Genomic DNA, 23677 nt, shown 5'->3' with positions numbered 1-23677 from the left:
ATTAAACTAAGACCCATGGACATCCCGGAACTGAGACAGTACGGGCAACTAGCTAGAGAAGATAAACTCAACATGGCCGCAGAGAAGGACCCTGGTTATTCTATTGTGGAATATATGCGGGGTCACAGTGGCTACAAATGTGGTTACTGCAAATCTAGCGACACGAACTTCAGCCACGGTAAGACACCTTGGTTTAACTGGCGTAGTGGTGATTGGTGGGGCAGTGTGAAGAGTGACAGGTGAGCGGGGCAACCTGTGCTGGTGCGGCGGTCAGGTGAACTTGACACCAGACGATGGTTTGCCACATAACAGCGTGAAAGAAGATGTGAGGAACCAGTGGGCCTACACGTGACACTTCCTATGCAATGCATCTATATGAAAACCAGTCTATCTGTTCTATTCATGAATTTTTTTTTTTTTTTCCAAACCTTTTCCATTAACGGGGTTACTGTCATATCTGGTCATCTACCCCATCTTCATGGCATCGGATGGCTCACAGATTTAATTATACCCCCTAGTGTTTCTGTGACTTTTTTTTTTAGCTTGTCTTTAATATTGATGACCAAAGGACACCATAAACTGGGTCGTTAAGTGTTCATTTTGGCACGAAGTAAATACTAGTAAACTTACTTGTGATGTGCTGGTTCTGAAGAAAGTGGTAGATTTGATTGTCAAGAATTTGATTTACCAGTATGAAAAATGCATAGTGGATTTTTTTTTTTTTTTTCAAGTATCAAATTGCATCAGTTGTAAAGGTGTACATGAACTTTATCGTATGTTGAGGTAGAAACATACTCGAGTTAATTGCAGTCTCATCAATGTTTTGTTTATTTATTTATTTATTTATTTATTTATTTATTTATTTATTTATTTACTTTCTATGCTTTCCATAGCCAACCAGCCTGATGTCCCGGTGAGAAAGTGAGATCTCTGAGTTGGGGTGTGTAACACTCCTTACTGAAAAATCATCAAAAGTACTTTTCCACTAGGCTCTTAAACCACATACTTAACCCCCTCCCCCTTGTGAGGAGCACCGACTCTGAGGTGCCAGGCTATAAAGGAAAGGGCCAGAAGGATTAAACAAAATTGGCAGAGAATTGCTTTGAAGCAGCTCCTTAATGACACACATAATCATTGGTAATGTAACAGTGAATTATTTTTGTGAGCCAAAAGTTAACAGATCCAACCTGGAGACAGTGATTATGCATGTATTTTTATTAATTATTATTTATTATTTATATATTTAAAATATTTTCTTTGCATCTCTTCTATATCTTTCAGTCTCACTAGTCATTTTCAGGAGGGTCATTTTTGCTAATCCAATAATTGATAAATTTTCTTCCTGTCATATCATGTGCTGGTACTGATAACAACACTTGCCTTTAGCAAACTATCTAGTGTACCAATATGACAAACCAGAATTGATTTTTCAATCTTTCCTCTTAGAATAGGTAGGTATAATTTTTTTACCTATGTAAAGTTATTACATATACATGTTAACTGATTAATGACTTTCTCCATTTCATTGTTCTTGTGTAATTTATGTATTTGTTATTTATTTACTATTTATTTGTTTCTTTATTTTTCTTTCTTTCTTTACATTGGTAGGATCTTAAACAAATAATCTGTGTTCCTTAATAGACTTCCATCATGTACTGTAGGTCCCAGTTATTGGTGTTATGAATCTTGATTTATCTTATCTTCTTGACACCTTTATAGGGTGGCAGGAAGAAAGATAAGAGTGAAGTGGAGAGAGGAAAGCCACTTCAGTAATAAGAAAACACCTCAAGAAAGTGTGGTTTTTAGAGCTTTCAAAATGAGGTGGCTTTATACTGTGTGTCTTAAATGTGACATTAGATACCAAATCATCTCTTTAAAAATACTAACCCAAATTGAGAGAGGTCTATGAAAATATTGCAGGACAAATTCCTGCCTAGGTTTCCTCTACTTCTTTCACCTGCATGTTTATTCTCTGTGAGGCATAGATCAAATTGTTACATACATTACATGATTAAAAACATGTATGTATTCTACTCTGGATGATTCAAGGCTTGTTCTTCCCTCTCCTTCCCCTTCTGACTATTTCATGCCTCCTATTAAGATTCTTCATAATAATGTTTTATATGCCTTGCTGACCTTAATCCTCAGAAGGCTTATGGACAAGATGGGGTACCTCCCATTGTTCTCCAGCATTGTGCCTCAGTGTTTCCACCTTGCCTAGTCAAACTCTTCCTACTCTGTCAGCATCTACCTTTCCTTGAACTACATTCAGCCTGTTCCAGAAAAGGGTCATCGCTCTAATCCTTCATACTACTGCATTTCTTAAGTAACTATCTTTAATAGGAAGACTTAAAGATCTATCAATTTCAACTTCATATCTGATCACCAGTATGGTTTCTTTTGTGGCTGCCCTACTGGTGGTCTATCCTTCCTTACTTCCTCTTATAGATATTTTGGTGAAACTTTTGCTGTTGCCTTAGACATATCATAAGCTTTCAATAGAGTCTGGCACAAAACTTTAATTTCCAAACTACCCTCCTACAACTTTGATCCTTCTCTCTGTAACTTTATCTCAAGTTTTCTGACCATTCTATTGCTGTTTTTCTCCTAAATCTATTAACAGTGATGGCTCCAGGGTTGTACTATGTCATCCACTCTTTTTCTGATGTTCAGTAATCTAAACCAAATTTATTGTCCTATCACTCATACACTGTTGATACCACTATGCACCTTTTCACATATTTTCTTACACATCCAGCCTTTCAGGAATTGAGCAACTAATGCAGAAAGCCACAGAATGCCTGACTTCTGATCTTTCAAAATATCTGATTGGGCCAGAGCAAACATAGTGTTGCTCATTCTCTCAAAAAACCCAATCCCTCTATCTATCAACTCAACAACCTTTTGGATAGCTGTTTCCTCATCACTAAAACTCAACTGCCTCCCTCTTCTACACTGAACATCCTCAGTCTGACCTTTACTAATAATCTAAACTAGAAAGTTCACATCTTGTCCCTTGCTAAAACAGTTTCTATCTACTTAGATGTTCTGAGTTGTCTCCACCAGTTTTCTTATCCCACCAGTTGCAAACTCTGTACAGGGGCCTTATTCATCCATGTATGGAGTATGTTTCACATATGTGAAGGTGTCCCTCTCATATATTTTTTTTTTTTAACAGTAGAATCAAAACCATTTCATCCTATTAACCAACACCTCTGTTTTAACTACCTAATTGTCTTCAGCCTCTCTGTTCTCTAATGTTATATCTGTTGCTCTTTTCTATCATTATTTTCATGTTAACTGCTCTTCAGATCTTGCTAACTGTATGCCTGGCCCCCTCCTGTGGCCTCAACACACAAGGCTGTCTACTTTTTCTCACCTCTATTCTGTCCATCTTCCCTAATGCAAGAGTTGGTCAGTATTCTCAGTCTTTTGTTCCTTTTGTTGTTAAACTGTGGAACTCAATGCCTGCTTCTGTATTTTCCCTTACCTATAACTTAAATTGTTTCAAGAGGGAGGTTTCAAGACATTTCTCTGTGGCTAATTCTTTCTTGGCACCTTCAGTGGGCTTTTCTTCTCCCTGGCCAGAGTTCATCTTACTTGAAAGAAATAAAAACAAATAATAAGTGCCAAATGTCATGTTCATTATTTGTATATTTTCTTTATTCACACCAAGCCATTAGTGTAGGAAAATGGAGTCATAGTCAAAACTTCTGTGAAGGAAAAATATATACTGTACATATATTGATGTTAATAGCATTATCACATGTCTGTTGTGTATACAAATGAACAAGGAAAATAAAGAATATCCCATTATTCTTTGATTTTTATACATTTTGTGTATTAACTAAGTTATTATACATAGCTGAAATGTTTCTGTGTAGCATCATATCTCTTATTGCAGGTCCTTTCTGTTATTCATCCCAAAATTTTTGTTGACAGGAATGTGGGCACACAGAATGGCTGTTGGTGACTATCAGGCGTTAATAGACCGAGGGTGGAGACGTAGTGGAAAATATTGTTACAAACCAACCATGGACAAGACCTGTTGCCCAATGTACACCATCAAGTAGGTCCTTCTTTGGTTCAGGGATTTATGGGGGACTCAGTTGAAAGGCCTTTCTTTGATGAGCTGTTTGTGTGATTAATGACAATCTGTTTCATACAAAAAAAAAAATTTATATATATATATATATATATATATATATATATATATATATATATATATCAAAAGATTTGTAGGTATCATGGATAAGCTGAAGTATATTGTATTAAATGGACACTTATCTTGTTATTCTTCCCTATAATGAAGAGTAGAAACAGTTTTTGTAAGTTCCTCTGTTTCATAGATGTGATGCCTTGGAGATCAAGCTCAGCAAAAGTCAAAAGAAAGTTCTCAAACGTATGAATCGATACCTTAGTTATGGTGGCAGGAAAGAATGCGGAACACCAGAAATGGGTAAGTTACAGCAGTTTGCTAATAAAATATTCAGAGTATTTTAGAATATGTTTTAGTGAAGAATTATTAGTGAGGAAGTGTGCAGCTGTACATACCTGTGGACAGCTGTTAAGTCCTGAAATGTTTTCTTCATATTTAGAAGCAGCATCAGTTAAGATAAGGTAAGAGCAGAGAGGGCTTGGAATTGTTTTGGTGATATGTAGGTGAGTATTGTTATTATTATTATTATTATTATTATTATTATTATTATTATTATTATTATTATTATTATTATTATTATTTTTGTTGTTATTTTTATTTATTTTTTTATTATTTATTTTTTTATTTATTTATTTTTGAGATGGCAGTTAAAAATTGTTGACGGAAGAGAAGAAAGTTATTGTTATATTCATGAACTTTGAGAAAAGTATGGGACAGGATAGCAGAATGGAATGGGTGGAAGGTGTATAATGTGGATAGGAGATTACAGAATAGGTAAAAGCTTTCTATATGAATAGAAAAAAACATTCATCAAGATAATGCAGAAACTATTGAAAGCTTGGAAATATAGAGGAGAATTTGAAGCAGAGATGTGTGCTGGTTATTCATACTTTATTTTATTATTATTATTATTTATTTGTTTTATTTCATTTTTCTTTATTTCTTTATTCACCTATTTTTTTTGTGATATCCTACCTTGCACAATGTTGTCAAATTTCATAGAGCTTTCATTCCCAAAGTGATTAATGACTACTTGCATTAGATTTTATTAGAGTATAAAGTAGAAAATATAACAAAAGAAACTGTGAAGCATATGTAAAGCAGTTTTGACTCGGCAGATTTTTGTCAGCCACATATAACAACACTGCCCTGGACAGCCATGTCTTGTGAAGAGTAACAGGAGGAGAGATGAGTCCTCTTTCAGTTGTCTGGGGGAGAAGAGTGCTTAATTTCTTTGTTCATTCATTAGAGTGTGAGGTATTTAACATCATGTTTGTGCAAGTTGTGAAAACCCATAATTTAGCCAGATTACAGACCAAAGGATGAGCAAGACAAGGCATGGAACAACATGACAGTTTTCCCTACAGGAAAATGTATCATATTTGTTGCTTGTTTTATGTTCATTCAAGATTAAGATTTTAAGATGTGTGACCTCTAGCCCTTGAGCCTCATATCTTTTTTGGTCAAAAAATACTGTGCCCTATGTCACTTGTTGCTTGCCACTTACCATTTGTCACTTTGGTGTGAAAGCTTTCCAAAGGAGATAAAAGCAGAGATTAATGATGTATTCTTGAATACAATTACATGTTTACAGAAGTTATATTGCTGATTGGTTAAAATGATGACCTGCCAATGCTTGTATTTTGTAGTATGTTTAAAAGGCCAAAGTTGAAGGTAAACAAAAGTAACGTGGTGATGTTTGAAAGGGTAGAAAGGAGTGCCTATGTAAATTAGAGCTAAATGTCCAAAGAAATGCAAAATTAAGCTGAATGGAGAGAGAGGTGGAGGAAGCACTCCATTTTAAATGTCATGGTTCAAACATGTGCAAACATGGGAGGATTTGACATGAGAATGGATGGTGCAAGGCAGGAGGGTGGTTGGAACTCTATGACATGTAAGAAAGCTTAAATGTTTAGATACAAGAGGGCCATGTGATGCATTGACATATCTATAAATATTTCTAAACTTAAATTAGTTTATGGGAAATGTCAGTAAAGATAAAGAGGAAATGCTCTTTGTATTTGTCATGATTTTCTTTTCAGATAGCACTGGTGCAGTGGGAGAAAATGAAGAATATGTGAAGCCAAAATCTGAAGCAAAATTTGATGTGTCATCATTTTCTTTACCAAAATCTTCTGCAATTCCAGAACAACGTATGTATCATTATTTTTTAGCAAACATTTCAACAAAACTATAACAGTATCAAGCTGTATTTTAGTTGAACCTCTTAAAGACTGTACTTTTCAATTAATCAAGAAAAAAGGTGAAACATTTAGTATAAAGCCTGTGAACTGTAGGAAATTTATGTTTTTCATGTATGCATATGACACAGTGCTTCCTGCCAGGAAGACTTTTGACAATATAAACTACTTGTGACCTGAGGTGGCTAAAACTGCCTCCAGTCTGCTGCTGGTAAAGTGGCTATAGCCACTTCCAGTCCTTTAGAGGTTAACACAAATTCAGTTTAACATGACATGAATTCAAATGATGTTTTCTTGTTAGTGCAATCAAGCCCAATCACCAGTGCTGCCCTCTGGCATTGCAAAATAATAATAATTTTAAATTAATTGATTAATTAATTAATTAATTTACTTATTTATTTTTCTGAAGGTGAGTATTAATAATTAAAGATAAACTGTAGGAGTCAGTTTTATTCACAATAAATAAATTTATTTAAGGACAAAATAGGGCAATTTAACAGGTAACATTCCCTAACCTCCCTTTTCCCACTAATTTTTATATAAACATTTTATTTATTTATATATATATTTATTTATTTATTTATTTATTTATTTATTTATTTATTTATTTATTTCATTTATTTTATTTATTTTTTACATGACTTCTGTTTACACAATGTCTGCAAGTCCCTGTATATCATGTAAAAGGAGAAGCAATAGATAATGGCTTACTCATTTAATGCAAAAAATGGTGGATGTTTAAACTTACATGCTGCAGTTATTTTATTAGAAGCAGAAACTGTTACCACACTGCCAGAGTTTGCTAGTGTCACTGTGTCTCAGCTATGTTTTCCTAGCTCCAGTTTTTCATACTGCATGATCTTTTGATATTTATTAGCATCTCTTTCGACCCAAATTCCTAAGATAATTTATGTATGACCATGAGTTGTAGTGCTCCTTTACCAATTCTTTAATGTTTGAATATCCAAATGTGGTAATATATGTATTATTCATATTTCGCTATTGCCTCTCATTATTTCACAAACACATCAAAGATGTAATCATCTTCCAGCATCTTGACATCTGATATTCATATCCATTTGACTGTTCCTTTCTTCACTTAAAACTATGCTAATCTGACAAAAAAGATTAAAACCTTGAGGTGGTTCTTCCACAACACTTCTGTTTGTAGTAGTTTTCTTGAACCTTTCATGCTCAACTACATTATCAGGCCATCCCATTTCTGTCCATACTTCTCCCTCCAGGTCACCCATTGATCATCTAGCTATCGCCTATCAAAGGTGTTTCCCTGACACAAACTTCCCCACAGACTTCCTTAACCCTTTCTCTGCAATATGAAACAATTAACAACACCAGAAGTAATGCATGAGATCCCTATAAGCATCTACAGGAAAGAAGGGGGATTAAAAAGAATATATTTTGCAATTTCTATCCAGTTTAAAGATTGGAAGTGGCTGTAGAACAAGTAAAGGTGTCTCAGAGTGATTAGTATTTAAGGAAAGATGTGCCAAATAGCAGTCAAAGGATTAAGGTAATCACTTTTTTATTTTTTTTATTTTTATCATCTTTATTATTATTAGATATTATTATTACTATTATTATTATTATTATTATTATTATTATTATTATTATTATTATTATTATTATTATTATTAATTAATTAATTTTATTTTATTTTATTTTATTTTATTTTATTTTATTTTATTTTTTTGGTTTTAGCTATCCATCTGCTTCTCTCATAACATACTACATTTGTATTCATCTTGGCAACTGCTCTTTAGTAGTCTCTCTCTCTCTCTCTCTCTCTCTCTCTCTCTCTCTCTCTCTCTCTCTCTCTCTCTCTCTCTCTCTCTCTCTCTCTCTCTCTCTCTCTCTCTCTCTCTCTCTCTCTCTCTCAAAAAAAAAAAAATCCTTAACAGCTGTTTGTGTGTGAACCCTTGCATTCATATATGTGCACATGCACATACACTCGCACATAAATGTCACTCCTTGTCATTTATTTATCTGTATGCAAACCTTGTGACCAGTTGCACCCTCTTCAGTTCTCAGACACAATAGCAGCACACCTTTTCCATCTTTTCTGTTACTTTTTCACCTTGACTGATCAGTATATGCTTGCACTACTTTTGTATCCTTTTCTCATTCCAGTTAGTGACTTGGTTGCTCTTAAGGTTATTTAGCTTGCTGTCACCTTTAGCTATGCAGTAAATGGATTTCTTGACCAGTCTTGTGGTGTTGTATCTGACTACCAAGACACAAAACAAATAGTTTTTTTTTTTTTTTTTTTTTTTTTTTTTATTAAATTGCCTTAGATTCATAGGTGTAGGTACTATAGAACAGCAGAGTTAGTTATGACTGGTTAATTAAAAATAGTTTGTGTGATGCCGCAAGCTCTTCCGAAGAGAAAATGCTTCAGTGATGTGATGAGGTCTACATATGAGGTGCCAAGAGCCAGAGTGATGTAAGCAAAAAAATAAAATAAAATAAAATAAAAGTTTTATGTTTAGAATTCAATACTTCCTCAATGAATTGAGATAGGAAGCTGTGTTTGGTGTCACAGTGTTCATCCATATATATGCTCTGCAATCAGCATAGTGAAATTAAAGCATTCTATAAGACAAATGGATGATGGGGATTTTCTTCAGATTAATTTTGTTAAAAAATATCTTGCATGAGCATTAAATTGTATCCATTGCCCACCATTGTTTATTTCCACAGTTCTATCATATTGTTGCATTCTTATGTATTCTAATGAAATTAAAAACCAGTAATAATTATTTTGTTTGTTTTTGTGATTATCATAGAGTGGAAATGTAAGTGACATACATGTACTTCCTAATCTGCTGTAACTCGCAGGATGGGTTGTCATTGGCTGGGTATCCTGTGCTATCGTGAGGAAGTTACTTGACTCTGGCACCAGCTTCTGATGGCCTTGCCTCAAGCGCAGCAAGAACTGTTCTGTAGATAATTTCACTTGGATGGATTTTCCACCCTGTCGTAGTGTCCGTTCTGATGTTCTGTCTCCTATTATAATAGAATGGTGGGGGAAGACACTGGAATGAAAATATTTATTTTAGCCGAGGTGTCACTTACATTACTCTGGTTGTAGGTGTCTCATATGTGCATGATGAGAAACCCCACTGAACAGTTATAGGAAGAGCTGTAACTGTATTCTGAAGGCAGTCTAAATAACTATAATAACTATATGTGATATTTTTAATTGAACAGTTAGAATGTTGTATCTGCATTCTTTTTATCACAGGTTCAGTTCCTGAGCTGTATAACAAAGAATTTAGAAACCATCATTAAAGTATAGTTTCTCAAATATGGAGACTGCAAGTGCATCTTTAATCTTTGATAACATTTGGCAAACTTACCATAAGTTTTCATGAATTACCACATTTATTCAGATGTTTAGTATTTAAAGATTTAATAAAGAAATTGAAACTTGAGTGTAGATGCAGTTTGAAATAAGTACAGGTCATCCATCACAAATCCAGGACTAATTTTGATTAGCATAATTTCAAATTTCCTGGGTTGCTGCGCCAACCTGCTGTCTGTTGGAAAGATGATAAAATATATCAAAAGTTTTTTTTAACACAGTTGGGAAAAAAGGACTGAGGAAGCAGTTTAATGGTGAAACAGAAGCAGTACAAGAATAACAGAAGCAAGGAGTGGATGACTTAAGTGTTACAAAGCAAAACAGGTCACAAGAAGCAGCAGCTACTTGCCGCATAAAGAGTTGGCATCACTTTCAAAGACAGGGAAGCCATTCCAATTTGTTTTTCTAGGTTTATTATTAAACCTTCTCAGTTTTGGCTTCAGCCATGGCTCCAGTGAATAATGGAAATGTTTTTTATTGTGTAAAGTGCAAACATTGTACATTATCCATAAAAGATAAGGTTGTGCTTCTGAAAAAGACATGACAGTAGTGTGTTGATGTGAAACTTGTGTAAATTTTACAGCTTTGGTTTTTTGACAAAGAAGTAGAAAGAAAAATTGCTGTTTCTTTGCTAACAATATCAGTATTAGTATTGGCCAGAAGTGAAGTATCAGCATTGGTGGAAAAAGTGGTATCATTACAGCCCCATTTATTTAACAACTTGTACTTATTTATGGGGCAATTTAAAGATACGATGAGGTGGTTAACTGTTTAGCTAAGTGTATTCTAACTTAACCTCTCTGTAACCTGGCAATATCACCAATCTGGCATCCTACAGGTCCCAGTGATGCTGGATTAGTGATGGGCAACATGTACTGTTATTCATACCAGTTGCTATGGTGGGATTTGTAAAGTCCAAATATTCTTGTGTTGAGCTTTATATAACTATATTAAGGATAAACAAAGTATCAAGATTTAAAATGTCCTGATGTTTCTGATAAGAGGTTCAACTATTTATACAAATTTATGTAAGGAACCACATTATCTTTAGTTTAGAGATTCAGTTATAAACAAATTTACTTTAGGGCTTCACATCATTTTCAAATATAAATGTCAAGCATACTTTTATACTCAAAATATTTTTGGGGATCACATGATAATAATTCCTTTCTTATCTTGACAAGGTTTACAGATGAGCAATACTAAATCAGATAGCAATGAGGCATCTGCTGGCAGTAAGCCCAAGGCCAGTGAAGCTACCAGTGCTCTTTCTCCAAGCAAAGATTCACCAAATAGTAATCAAGATGGCAGAAAAAATGTTTCTCAAGGCATAGGTAAGTTTCTTTTGATATTGACACAATGCAGTTGAGACAAACATTAACTGTTATATCTGATTCACAGGAAGAAGGAAGATTACATTATGATGGATAGGTAGCTAAGTAGGTAGATATTCCTCATTGTTTCCCACCTTCCCAGTAATCCCACACAATCATGTGGATACCTCCCATTCTCCAAGTGAGATTCCCTTATGTTCATTTATAAAGTGGTTTCCACCTTTTATTATTTTGTAAGTGCTGTGAAAAATACTGCATGAAGTACTCAATTGCTGTTGAGTTGGATGTCTGGTGGGAGGAAATTATGATGTAAATAAGCTGTCTCAGTTTGATGCTAATGGGGCACTGTAGTGAGGAATAGTGATGTTGGATATAAAGCAGAAAAGTTTCTACCATAAGTGGCTTCTTGATAGTAGTGAGCATCATTCATAGTGATGTCTTAAAAAAAAAAAAATGGAGTTTTCACCTCTGTATCTGTAGTGTTTATAACCTGACTTTACCATGGTTGCCTAGGTCCAGATGCCAGCCGACCACCGTGCAGGAAAGCAAAGGTCATCAGGCAAGAGAGGCGAGAGGCAAAGTTAGCTAAACGGGCATTGGAAAGCTTGGGCAGAGGTGAATCTCCTATGGAAACCAAAGTGTCTAAGCAGAGCAACACTGAAAAGTCTCTGGAGGACTTCTTGTATGAACCTCTTCCAGCAAATCCGGTCCACAACTTGGAGGTGTGTTGCACGCTTTTCTCTTTTTCATATAGTAAAAAATATGCACATGAAACTTTTAACCTAGTATATGTATGTTGCCTGTGTGCACACACAAATACACAACTATAATTATGTGTTTGTGCAGTGGTAGTGGGTCTGACTCAGGATTAGAAGACCAGATGCTCTAGTCATAGTTACCTTGTGTTATGGGGGACATGGCATGGTTGTACACTCCATGGCTGAGATAGAAGAATGTTGCCACCATGTTCTCTACATGTTGTAAAAAGATGACTTAAAGGAGTGGAGGGAGGGTCTGGGAATCCCCTTCTCTTATTTTATCCAGTAGGAAGAATGGTCTTAACCCACATCTGTAGTGTATTTTTCATTTCCTAGATCATACAGTCATGAAAATTGCTAAGTTGAATGCAAGTGGAGGGATTGCCAGCTATTTTCAGTACTTAATCTTTAGATTTTAGGATCATACATATGACTGAGGAGGGCAGTTAGAACTCATGGCTTAACTTGATCATATGAAGATGATAAGGACTTATATGATCTAGTTCATAGTAGGTATCCTCTCCAAGTGGAAATGTGGGAGTATGTCAGTCACATAAAATTATGATTTTGTGTTTTGTACATGAATTAGTTTAGTTATCTCTACAGTTGATAGCAGTCATAACATATACATATTATCAGCTTAGAGGTTAGCAAATCATATCTTTATTTAATCAGATGGATATTTATCTCTTTACAAGTAATTTTAATATGTACACATTAACTAATACCAGTAATGTGATATATATATATATATATATATATATATATATATATATATATATATATATATATATATATATATATATAGACACACACACACACACACACACACACACACACACACACACACACACACACACACACACACACACACACACACACACACACACACACACCCTACCCTAGTTTTGTACGTTGAAAATTATTTCAACTTGAGAAAAAAGCTTGTTATACATCACCGAAGACAAAATGAATACTGACTCTGGTGATTAATACTGGTCATTGTTGTTATTAGCATGAGGAGGAAAGATGCACTTGAGATACCAATAAGTTAGTTTGTCCCTGCCCATTTTTATGCTTGCTGAGAGGCTTTAAGTAAAACAGACTCACAAAGTAGCATGTGCCACCATGATACAAGATCAGCATTCGTTGGCTGTACCTTATGGAGAGAAAGAGAGAAAATACACTTGAGTATAGATAGTGTCTATAATGATTTTATAAATTTTATGTAACATTATTATTGTACTCATAGGTGTTGAGACATAAGCAATGGTATAATCTTACCTATTGTTGATGTCTCAGATGTGTCATGATACAAAGTGCAGCACAAAATATTTTTCTGTGTCATCTTTTCTCCCATAGGCTTTATAAAACACTTTATTAATATCTAATCCCAAACAGTTATTTGTATCATAATCTGCTGTGGGATAAAATGCAGATTTTAATATGAAAAGGAATTACATGTTTACTTATTCCTTCATAATATTCTTAGAATAGAGATAATGATAAACCACTTTATTTTGTGTACATAAACAGAAGCAGAGCCTTACTACAAAAAATTAACAACATATTTCTGGATGTGGTCATGTTCTATGCTGTAGGTATTTCAGGTGGAGGGCAGATACTCTGGATTGAGGTAGGATGCATGTGCAGTAAGTTATAATCATAGACTTGGTATGGATGAGTCATGAAGGTTGCCAGATACTTTATTCCATAAATCACAAATGAAAAGACAACACTTACTTGTCAAGAGATTGAGTTTTCATAAGTTATTGGAACCTCTGATGGAAAATGAAATGCCTAAATTCAAAATCTAAGATGTGAAAAATCATGCTTTCATAAATGATCACTGTCATGAGTGAGGTGCCAGGCCTGCATCTAAATAGATGCATCTGCTTAAGGATTAGAGTCAGTGTAAAGATCAGCAACAATGTGACATGACTACCAACTAAACATGTAATTATTTGAGATCTCAGTTGTCCATGCCATAAATAATTCTTAATCTGTTATATTGCAGTACTCATTTGTAACATGCTGCTGTGCAAATAAAAGAATTAGTATTCCAAGGGAGAACAGATACTGACTTGACTTTACAGGTTAGACTAGTTCGTTCTCAGCCAAGCAGTGCTGAGTTTCTGCAGAGTTTCAAGAAGGCTCATCGGTTGTATCAGAAATACCAAATTACCATCCACGGAGACACTGCAGACAAGTGTAATGAGTCTCAGTTTAAGCGGTTCCTGTGTAATTCACCCCTCGAGGTAGTACTCACTTGTGATCTGGCTGAAACTGTGATGGGAATGATTGCAGACCAGGAAGATATTTGCAGTATTGTTGCAATACCACTTGGCATGTTTCTTGTGTTCATTCTTGCCATTCCTGACTAGAAATAACTTTCCAGATTTTTTACTTTTCATACTGAATCTTAATTATGAAGTGATACTTCTTTTAATGGTATACTTTGCCTAATATCTTTTATTGCTGGTTTACAATCCCTATCATATAGACAAAAAATGCTTATATTTTTTCCATACCAAACAGGGGCCAGTTAACCAGGAAGCCGCATTCACAACTATTTTCATGAGTTGTATTCTTTTAGAATGAGTACCCACTTAATCATATATGTCATTCTTCAAGATTAACAAAAATTGTATTGAAGGAAGAAAGTGCAGTGTAAAAATTAGGCAAGGCAGAGCTTATATAGTACAAGGAACACTGTGTCTAGTTCACATACATGTGTGCTGCTTATGGTAACAGCAGCTTGATTAATTAAGAAATCATACAACTTGTGAAACAGTGCTTGCTGAAAGGACATTTAATTTCTAATTCCTTTCTTTTCTTTCTTTCATCACCTAAAAAGAGCTTAATTTCAAGGAATTTTAAAACAATTCTGAAGTACCAATCTTTGTGTCAGTCCTGTTTCGAAGCTCTTCCTCAGTAGAGTGAAGATGATACTAGAATTTAGTCTCTTTAAGGAATTAATTATATTCTGAAGCATTGATATCTTTCTCCTTTACTTGTGTAACACTTATAAGTCTGTCTTGAGACAAAATTTCAAAAATTATCTTTATGGAGAGTATAAAGTAATGACATCTTTTTATCATATCATACTCCTTGTGTTTGAAATAATTATTTTGCCCATTTTTCTTTTTTACACTCAAACATTTTTTTGTCTGTGAACATTCCCACGGTTTTTATCCACCTTTCTTGATCATTCTCTTAACCATTATTATTCTCAGTATTAAGTTTCCATGATTAATTTAAAATAAAACTTTAAACCTGCTACCTGTAATTAGTAGTTTCTACAACTATATTTTTGGCAGAAGGATTGAGGCATGATGTGACAGAGGGGCTTACTACTTACCAATGTGACCAGTTTTGATAGTTTTGAGATAGTCTTGAGGATGGGTTCAGCAACTTATCCTGTACATGAGCATAAAATATGAGAATGGAAAAGTGACAGGTAGAAGTGTGAATGTCTCAGATTTTATGCAATAGTTTTCTGATTAGGTCTAAATCTCAAGGCATTGATGGACTTTCAGCCAGGACCCCTGTGGTCCAGTCAGAGGCTGGCTAGCAAATGGAATATACTAAATAAAATTTTCAGTTTTTCTTTCATACTGATTATGGCCAAGGGGCTAAAAGAACGAGGTGAATTAGTGTGAATGTAAAAATTGTTTGCCTTGGCTTGGCTACTTCCTTTTGAGGGGAGACAGTCATGTATGTATAAATGTATTTTTTGCTTATATCTTCATGAAGCTATATGAACTTTGTATGTGCACAAACAAGTAGAAGTAGTGTTTATTTATTTTTATTTTACTCAAAATATCTTCATTATGTTATATAATGTATATAACATTATATGTTATATGTATTATATGTTATATAATGTATATTTATCTTAAAAAGTAACTACGAGTGTCACAGAACTTCAACTTTTTTATCACTCAAAAGATATTATGGTGTGCAGAAGCCCTTCTGTCACTATGTGCCTCACTTGTTATTGTCAGTATTTTAAAATTCTACATTGAAGAGTTTGCTTTTAGGTACATATATCGGTTATCATCCTCAGCTCTAATGCACTAAGATTATTTGAAACTAAGTCTTGATAAATTGATTCTTGACAGCTGAAGCTGGTGAGGGTTGATCCTCCCGAGGCAGCATTCAAAGCCACCTATAATGCCTCATATGCTGTCTTTCGCAAGTATCAGCTGGAAGTGCATCATGATTCAGAATGCGAGTGTGACGAGATGTCCTACCAAAACTTCCTGGTTGATGGGCCCCTGTTGGTATGGCCCAGACTCTAGTATTAGGTTCTTTAAGCACATGTGAAATTGTACTTAAACATGCAAGAAGCTTGGATGTGGAACTTGCCAAAGTTTTTTCACTATTACTTAAGCAGTTACCTAAGTTTGTGATTGGAAATAATTAGTTATCTTGCCCATTGCCAGTATTGCAGACTGTTTGGCTGTAGAGTTGAAGTAGTACATGCCATCAGACACAGTGGTCACATTTCATGTGTAGACTTAAAAAAAAAAGGAATGGACCAAGTTTCAAAATAAAGAATAATAGACTAACCTTTGAAAAATAAGCATAATCAGAAATATTGAAAAATATGTGGGAAATGCTAGCAGTTTGTCAGTTTTTTTGCCTGTAAAGTATTTTTTCCTATGTAAGGAAATCAGTTGTAAAGGTAAAAATTATACCTGTGTTATATCAAACAATCCATGATGTTTTAAATTAAGTTTCTATCCATGTCATTTATAAAAAAGAAGAGGATCTTTGTCAGGCACCTGCACAGTAAAATATGGCATGTTCTACTTCATGTAGAAACAAAAGATTTTCATAAGACCATTTCACTTTATGTATTTCATATACAAACAAAATGTTTTCAGAAGCCAAAATGACAAAAAAAATTATCAGCATACCATGCTTTTGCTCATTAATTACTGTAAAATGTATGCTTTCTTTACTAAATTTGTGAATATATATCAGAAATATTTATGGCAATGCATTCTCTTGGGTGTGTGGTGACAGCCATGGCAGCCAGGGAATGGTCCAGAACAGGGTTATGGCTCCTTCCACCACCAGTACTGGATGGATGGCAGACTCATTGCAGTGGGAGTCCTTGACATCCTGCCACACTGTGTCTCCTCTGTCTACCTTTATTATGACCCCGAATATTCATTCTTGTCATTAGGAACCTATGCTTCGTTGAGGTGAGTTGAGATACTTAAGAAATGCTTAGTTGGATATACTAATATTTAATCAAATAGAAATCATGCTACAGCTAGAGCTGTAAAGCAAGATCAATTTTCTATTTTATAACTTTCCTATTTCTACATGTCACCTGTCCTTTAATTTTTCCATTTTCCTGATCGCTGATACTACAAAATATTTGAACCTTCAGCTAAATTGGTGGTTAGGTCATCCCATCTAAAACAAATACAGTAAAATCCCTCTCATCCGGCATTCAAGTATCCGGCAGCTTCAAGTATCTGGCACATTTTTCCCCAAGCCTTAAAATTAATAAAAAATCAATGTGTACTCTTTAATCGATTAAAATTCCCGCGCGAGGCATACTTTGTCCCCTCGCCACCAGAGCGCACTGCTTCGCGCCACCCACGGCCCACTGCACTGTGCTTACTCAGTGACTCAGTCCCGCGTGTGCACTGTTTATCGCCTGACGCCTTCATCATGCCTAAAGTTGTAGAAAAGAGGAAGCGTGTTGTGCTTACACTTAAGCAGCTGATTAAGATCAGCTGATCTTTGTTATGGTAAGATGCGTGAGTGTAGGGTGGTGATTGTGGACATAATTTCACTTCTATTCAAGTATCCGGCATGTCGGCGGTCCCGTTGATGCTGGATAAGAGGGATTTTACTGTAATAAGCTGATGTTATGTAGAGACAAGTATTGATTTGTTCCCTTATCCTCAACTGCTGTCTTCATTACTCTTGACTTTGAGAAAAGTAAGTTATTTCATAAAGTACTGTTCATGCATAAAGCTAAATAATGCATGAATATTGAAATGAACTTTTCTTGATATAAATTACATGATATATTATGATCAGCTGCTAGTATAGATGCCACATCCCCCTCAACATGATCTGTAAGTGACTTCACCTCGATTTAATTTCCTCACCTGATCTCGAAAGCCTAATATTAAATGTTCATAATGCATTAATGAACATCTTTATGCAAGGTAGTTTTTGTGGTGCATCCCTAATATTGGTAATTTAATTTTATGAAACAGCATTTTGTTCTCATACATCACAGGGAAAGAAAATACAAACTTTTTAAAGAAAGTATATTTTATTGCATCCAGTTGTTAGTACAATACGTACTACTCAATTTCTCTGGTTGAAAACTCACAGAATCCATGACTGTCATGTCGGATGTGACAATGAAATGCTTCATGGTTGCTCAGTCTGGAAGAAATGATAAAATTAAAACAATTTTTCTAGCATCCTAAAAGTGTATTATAAAGAACTTGTTAAAATGTTTTGCTGAAATCATTCCACCACATAAGTTTTTCACATCAGCTTTGTACCTCCATATATTTGGCCTCCTTTATCATCTCTACGCATCTAAAGAAGCAGACAGGCAAAAATTGTCTGTTTGCATAAATGCGTATCTCAGAAATACCAACTTTATTAATAAGGGAGGCAAATACTGATATAAGGAATGTCATACTGTTAATGTACTCTTCCCACACAGAGAGCTGGCTTTAGTGCGTGAGCTGCAGCGCAGAATAGCACCTCTAAAGTGGTACTATATGGGTTTCTATATCCACTCTTGCCTCAAGATGCGTTATAAAGGGAAGTACAAACCCTCTTTCCTACTTTGTCCTGAGACCTATGAGTGGATTCCCATCGAATTAGCCACACCTAAACTAGACAAGGCAAAGTACTGCAGGTTAAATGATAATGTCTCTGCTGTGGATGTCAATGGCCTAGTGGATATAAACAAGGTAAGTAATATTGTTGACCTTGTTAGTGTGAGCTTTGTATTTATTGCAGGGAAGCTTGTAGGTGTGAGCTTTGTATTTTTGAGGATGTGATGCGAGTCTACAGTACATGTAGGTGTCTAAAAGCAAAGGGGCATCTTCCAAAATATACTAATTTTGAATTAGGCTCAGATAATGAAAGGCATATTCCTCCTATATTTCTCCTGTACAAGATTTGACCATCTAACAGGTAAACAGGAGAGAGAAAGTCATATGCTTTTTTTTGACATGAGGTCTGAAAGCCAGAGAGGTGACCTAGCCTAGCATGTTGGACCATCAGCAAATAGTGTAACTGTACCATAACCAGCTCAGCCAGTCAGCAAACAGATGTCATGAGAGTGGTGATGTCACCATGCCAGTATTGTGCTGTATTTTATGAAATTATAGTATAATACAGTGATCCATGATTATCCATTTCCACCAGGGGCTGACATGGCTAAGTGTGAATGATATGCATATGAATGTGTGGTACTTTGTCTGGGCTACGCTGTGTGCAGTTGCTGGCTTGGTATATAGATAACTATCTGTGTTTTAGCATGGATGCCCATTTGCTTCTAGATATTTCATATTATAGCTGCCTATATACAGTGCTTAAGAACTAGATGATGGAAATACTTGTCTACTCACTTCCTCAAATTTACTATTGTATTGTCCTCATATGAAACATCACTTCCTACTGCTTGTTCAGCACTACTGTAAATCACTATCCAGTATGACTTCCTGTTGATCAGGATTATTGACTTTGAACATCTTTGTGTTTGGTTTCTTTTAAATATCTTGAGCATCTTTGTGTTTGGTTTCTTTTAAATATCTTATCAGAATTATGGTACTAAGAATATTTTCAATGTAAAATGGAGATCTCTGCTATTATTTTTTTTGCAGTATCATGCCCAGCCAGCTGTGTTTCTTATTGTGTATTAAAACTGATTTACTTTGTTTTTGGAAGAAAAAGGCAGTAATTTCTGCCTTTGTCTTGCAGCCATAATGTGCATAAATTTGTCATGTCTCCACAAGAATTCTTGATCAAGTGGTTGAAAACAAAGTTATATAATGTTTGGTGCTGTGAGAAAAATAATTTTATATTGGTATGCCATGTACAAGGTGTCCCACAAGTTAAGGTACATATTTCGGGATTTGATTGTTCAATAGTTCCAAGTTGAAAATGCTCTTTACACGTGTTGTGTTTTACTTTAGGAGAAATTTATGTGCAAGTTGTGTGTTGCGGGAATTGCTTGCCAAGGTGGGCCTCCGCCTCCTTTCTTCCCTCCTTGGCTTGCTACATACTCAAGTGGCGCCATACAACATTAAGTGATAATTTTTGGTGTATAATCTGCACAAAGTCTTACAGGAAACATTTAGCACATGACATATTAAAATTTTGTATATGTCATTGAAGAAAATGTACAGGAAACAGCAGTATAGTGATTGTTAAGTGCTACTTTTTAAATAGATGTGGTAACTCACCGGGTGTTCCTGCCACTCCTGTAAATGTCCCTTTAGAAATTATTTGATATTCTTTCTAAGTGATGTCAAATTGTACTATGTTCCATGAATTTTGCTCCTTTACATATTTGTGTATTTGTTTGTATTCTTGTACTGATGATGAAAAAATTTTATCTGTCATTTGCTGTCTCCTGTAAGGCTTTGACTGCATAGATTGTGCACAAGAAATTATCCCTTAATGCTGCTTGGCACCATTTGAGTACATAGCAAACAAAGGAGATAAGGAAGTAGGTGGAGGCCTATCCAGGCGAGTGGTTTCTGCAACATACATGTTAATTTCTCACAAAATTAAGCAAAGCACAGTATATGTGTATAGCTGGGGTTCTCAACTTTTTTGCAAGCTGGGGCCCCCCTGCAAAGCTGGTTCAGTGCAGTTGGGGCCCCTTTTTGCCCTGCACCACCCACTTAATCCTCCTCCCCTAAATAGATCAATAGAATTAGATAGATAGATAGATAGATAGATAGATAGCTGTATCTCTTTTATACAAATAGCCAGTGAGTCCGTGATTGTTTTCCCCTCCTGTCCTGTGCTCCCGCCCCCCAGGAGAGTGTCCACCCCCGCCCCCTGCACCTGTTGAGTATTTTCAGCTTAGAATTACTTGAGCTATCAAATCTCAAAATATGTACCTTAACTCGTGGGACACCCTGCATACAACTGGACATCATCAATAAACATTCCTTGCACCTTGCTCTGAGGACATGATGCTAAGAACACTAAGAAAGGCTAATGGCTTTCTGGTTGAAAGTTGGGAGGTTTAACTTTAGCCACAGCACCTTCCTGATGTATTCTTGTTTATGGTTTCTTTTTTGGTCTGATCTCTCTTGTGTCTCTCAAATATCACATTATTTTCCTTGTAATTTTTCTTTCTCTCAAAAACTATATATTACTTTTGTATTTCAGTGTTATGTACATACATATGTACATATATGTAGGCACATAACTCATATTCACACTCATTTACACCACTCTTAGCTCCTTGGCCTCACAAATAAGAGAAATACTCCTGTCCTCACTTTATGGGGATCAGTTGCACAGCTTGGGCAGTTTGGTCTGGAACAAGGCTCTTTCATTGCAAGTACCCTCCCCTACCACCTGAGACAATTGTTAGTGTTAGTGTTGTCAAAAGGTTACCAAATAATCCAAGCTTCTGTACAGTTCGTGGTATCTGAGTTTCACAGTCCTTGAGTTTTACAGTGAATCCTAAATTCTTATCATATCGAAATTCATACATTGTCTCCACAAGTTTTGCACTTTTATAGCATTACATGCATTACTACCATTGCCATCACAGTAAAAATAAATACTTGCATGCTATGTATTTTATGTGTTTTTGTGTACAGTTCACATGCCTGAACATATAAATTCCTTGTGAATAAACCACAGCCACAACACTAGTCATGCCAACTTGCATGCAAGAGAGGAAGGGGAGAGGAAGGTCACTGCTGTTGCAATGCAAAGAAACAAACAAATGAGAGGTGTCTCACTATTGTGATAGATGCAGTGGTGCTGCATCATTGCAATGCTGTGCCACATTAGATGTGAAGACAATACACACACACTTTCAGATGCAATGGTTCTGCATTGCCACAGTGCTGCATCATACCAGATGTGAGGACAAAACACATGCACACACACAGTTTTTGATGCCACAGCACTGCATCACACCAGATGTGAGGACAAATTACGTATGCACACACACACACACACACACACACACAGAGACAGTTTTAGATGTGATGGCACTGCATCACAACAGGCATATGTGAGAGCAAAACACACTCACAAACACACAGTTTTTGATGCTGTGACTACTCCCCAAGCATTGCATCATGCTAGATGGAGGACTAAATACACATGCAGAGCTCTGGGCCATGGAACTGGAATAAATAGACATTTACCCCAAGTCTCACGATCCTGGGGTTGAGCACTATGCCTTCAGAAGAAAGCAAGTGTGAAACTCAAGACAATGTATATTTCATCCTTTTCCCACCTAAAAGCACATGAGTGATTGACAGTTAATGTCACTGGAAATTGGTGACCTGGGGGCACTGACGTGGTAGGTCTCGTAATGCACCGGTTTATGTAAACAGGTCACATGTACACAAGTTTTAGAGGTTAACATCTAACAGTAAGAAATCAGAATGCCAAAAGTTATTTCATAACTGAGATATCCAATGTTGGTGTGCTCAGTCGCCTAAAAGGGGTTTCCAACTTACTTTGGTCTCACTTCACTTCCCAATTCAGGATGCATCAAATGTAGAAATAAAAGATTCATTAGGCTAACATATTGCAATCCTCCTGTGCTTCAAATGCCACTCATCAAATCAGTCCAAAGACTCATTCATTAATTATTCTACAATTTTTATCTACTGCTTGGATACCTTACTGCATTGAATTACCATTAACTTATTAGTAACAAGTAAACATTTAATTTCAGATTTTAGTTCTTCATAACCGGAATCTGGTAAGATATGGAGATTACCAGTCACATTTCGCTGATGATGACGAAGAAGAAGAAGTAAAGGAATATGCGTCATTGGTAGGAGCAAAGAGTGCATATACTTTATTTTTATGTCGAAGCTGAGCTTGACAGGTTCAGAATATAGTCATATTATTACTCTCATTTGTAGACTCTACTAGGGTTTTCCTGCTATTTATCCTCAGGATAAATTGCAAATTTATCCTGAATTATATATAATTCTAAATCATTAATGTTTTGCTGCCTTAAACATTGTAAATGTTAATATATGTTTGTTCTAAGAGACTTCACTAACATTAATAAAGATTCTCCCTTGATTTTACAGCAAGCAGATTAATATGCTAGTCCTGTACATAGGGATTCAACATTACAACTATTTTAAGAATATGCTGTACACTGTGATTAGGGTTTACACAGGACTCCCAAGTTGTTATAGATTAAGAAACATCACAGATTACTGATGCTGCATTAAAGACCAAATCCTAAATGTTACAATTACTTTTCATTATCAAAGGACAACTTAAGAATGATTTTCAGGTCTTCATCATTAAATTATTTATCTATGGATGATATAATTTTTTTTGTCAATCAGCAATTAACCATATGCTAGCAATTTGTGTGAATAGGTGCAATTGGTTTCCTATTTGAGGAAGCAGTTCTCCTACCTAAATTTCTAGCAACAGCTAGAAATTTATATGTACCTTAGGCCTGCCTTCTTCCTTTCCCTCTCCATATCTCCTTTCACATCCCTCTTCTTCCCCAATCCCATATCTCTCTCTCTCTCTCTCTCTCTCTCTCTCTCTCTCTCTCTCTCTCTCTCTCTCTCTCTCTCTCTCTCTCTCTCTCTCTCTCTCTC

The 23677-nt window shown here is 35.5% G+C and overlaps 2 protein-coding genes across 5 annotated transcripts in view; one reads left to right on the top strand and one right to left on the bottom strand.

Annotated features, from left to right (window-relative positions):
• On the top strand, window positions 1-23677 carry LOC135104385 (arginyl-tRNA--protein transferase 1-like). 4 transcript variants are annotated; one of them, XM_064011766.1, is made up of 11 exons: window positions 1-178; window positions 3943-4069; window positions 4350-4459; window positions 6202-6312; window positions 10927-11076; window positions 11590-11798; window positions 13931-14092; window positions 15959-16120; window positions 16869-17050; window positions 18550-18802; window positions 22780-23312. In XM_064011766.1, the coding sequence occupies exons 1-11, from the start codon at window positions 16-18 to the stop codon at window positions 22924-22926; spliced, it is 1776 nt and encodes a 591-aa protein (XP_063867836.1). In that variant the 5' UTR covers window positions 1-15; the 3' UTR covers window positions 22927-23312. The 4 variants fall into 4 exon arrangements, with proteins under 4 accessions (XP_063867836.1, XP_063867837.1, XP_063867838.1 ...); XM_064011767.1 differs by lacking the exon at window positions 13931-14092 and having other exon boundaries at window positions 22780-23677; XM_064011768.1 differs by lacking the exon at window positions 15959-16120 and having other exon boundaries at window positions 22780-23677.
• LOC135104384 (nucleolar protein 14-like) overlaps window positions 18126-23677 on the bottom strand; it is a 33219-nt gene continuing 27667 nt past the window's right edge. The window contains 1 exon segment of the mRNA XM_064011765.1: window positions 18126-18260. The gene's annotated coding sequence lies outside the window, so the exon portion shown is untranslated.

This window comes from Scylla paramamosain, chromosome 10 (assembly GCF_035594125.1).
Source record: "Scylla paramamosain isolate STU-SP2022 chromosome 10, ASM3559412v1, whole genome shotgun sequence".
Lineage (NCBI taxonomy): Eukaryota > Metazoa > Arthropoda > Malacostraca > Decapoda > Portunidae > Scylla > Scylla paramamosain.
This window is presented reverse-complemented; position numbering and strand designations above follow the sequence as displayed.

What these genes read in the sequence shown, in the direction of transcription:
- LOC135104385 (XM_064011766.1), top strand. Translation starts at nt 16, where the DNA reads ATGGACATCCCGGAACTGAGACAGTACGGGCAACTAGCTAGAGAAGAT. An exon ending in TTCTGCAATTCCAGAACAAC is followed by an intron (nt 6,313 to 10,926) that starts GTATGTATCATT and finishes TATCTTGACAAG; the next exon opens with GTTTACAGATGAGCAATACT. An exon ending in GGAACCTATGCTTCGTTGAG is followed by an intron (nt 17,051 to 18,549) that starts GTGAGTTGAGAT and finishes CTTCCCACACAG; the next exon opens with AGAGCTGGCTTTAGTGCGTG.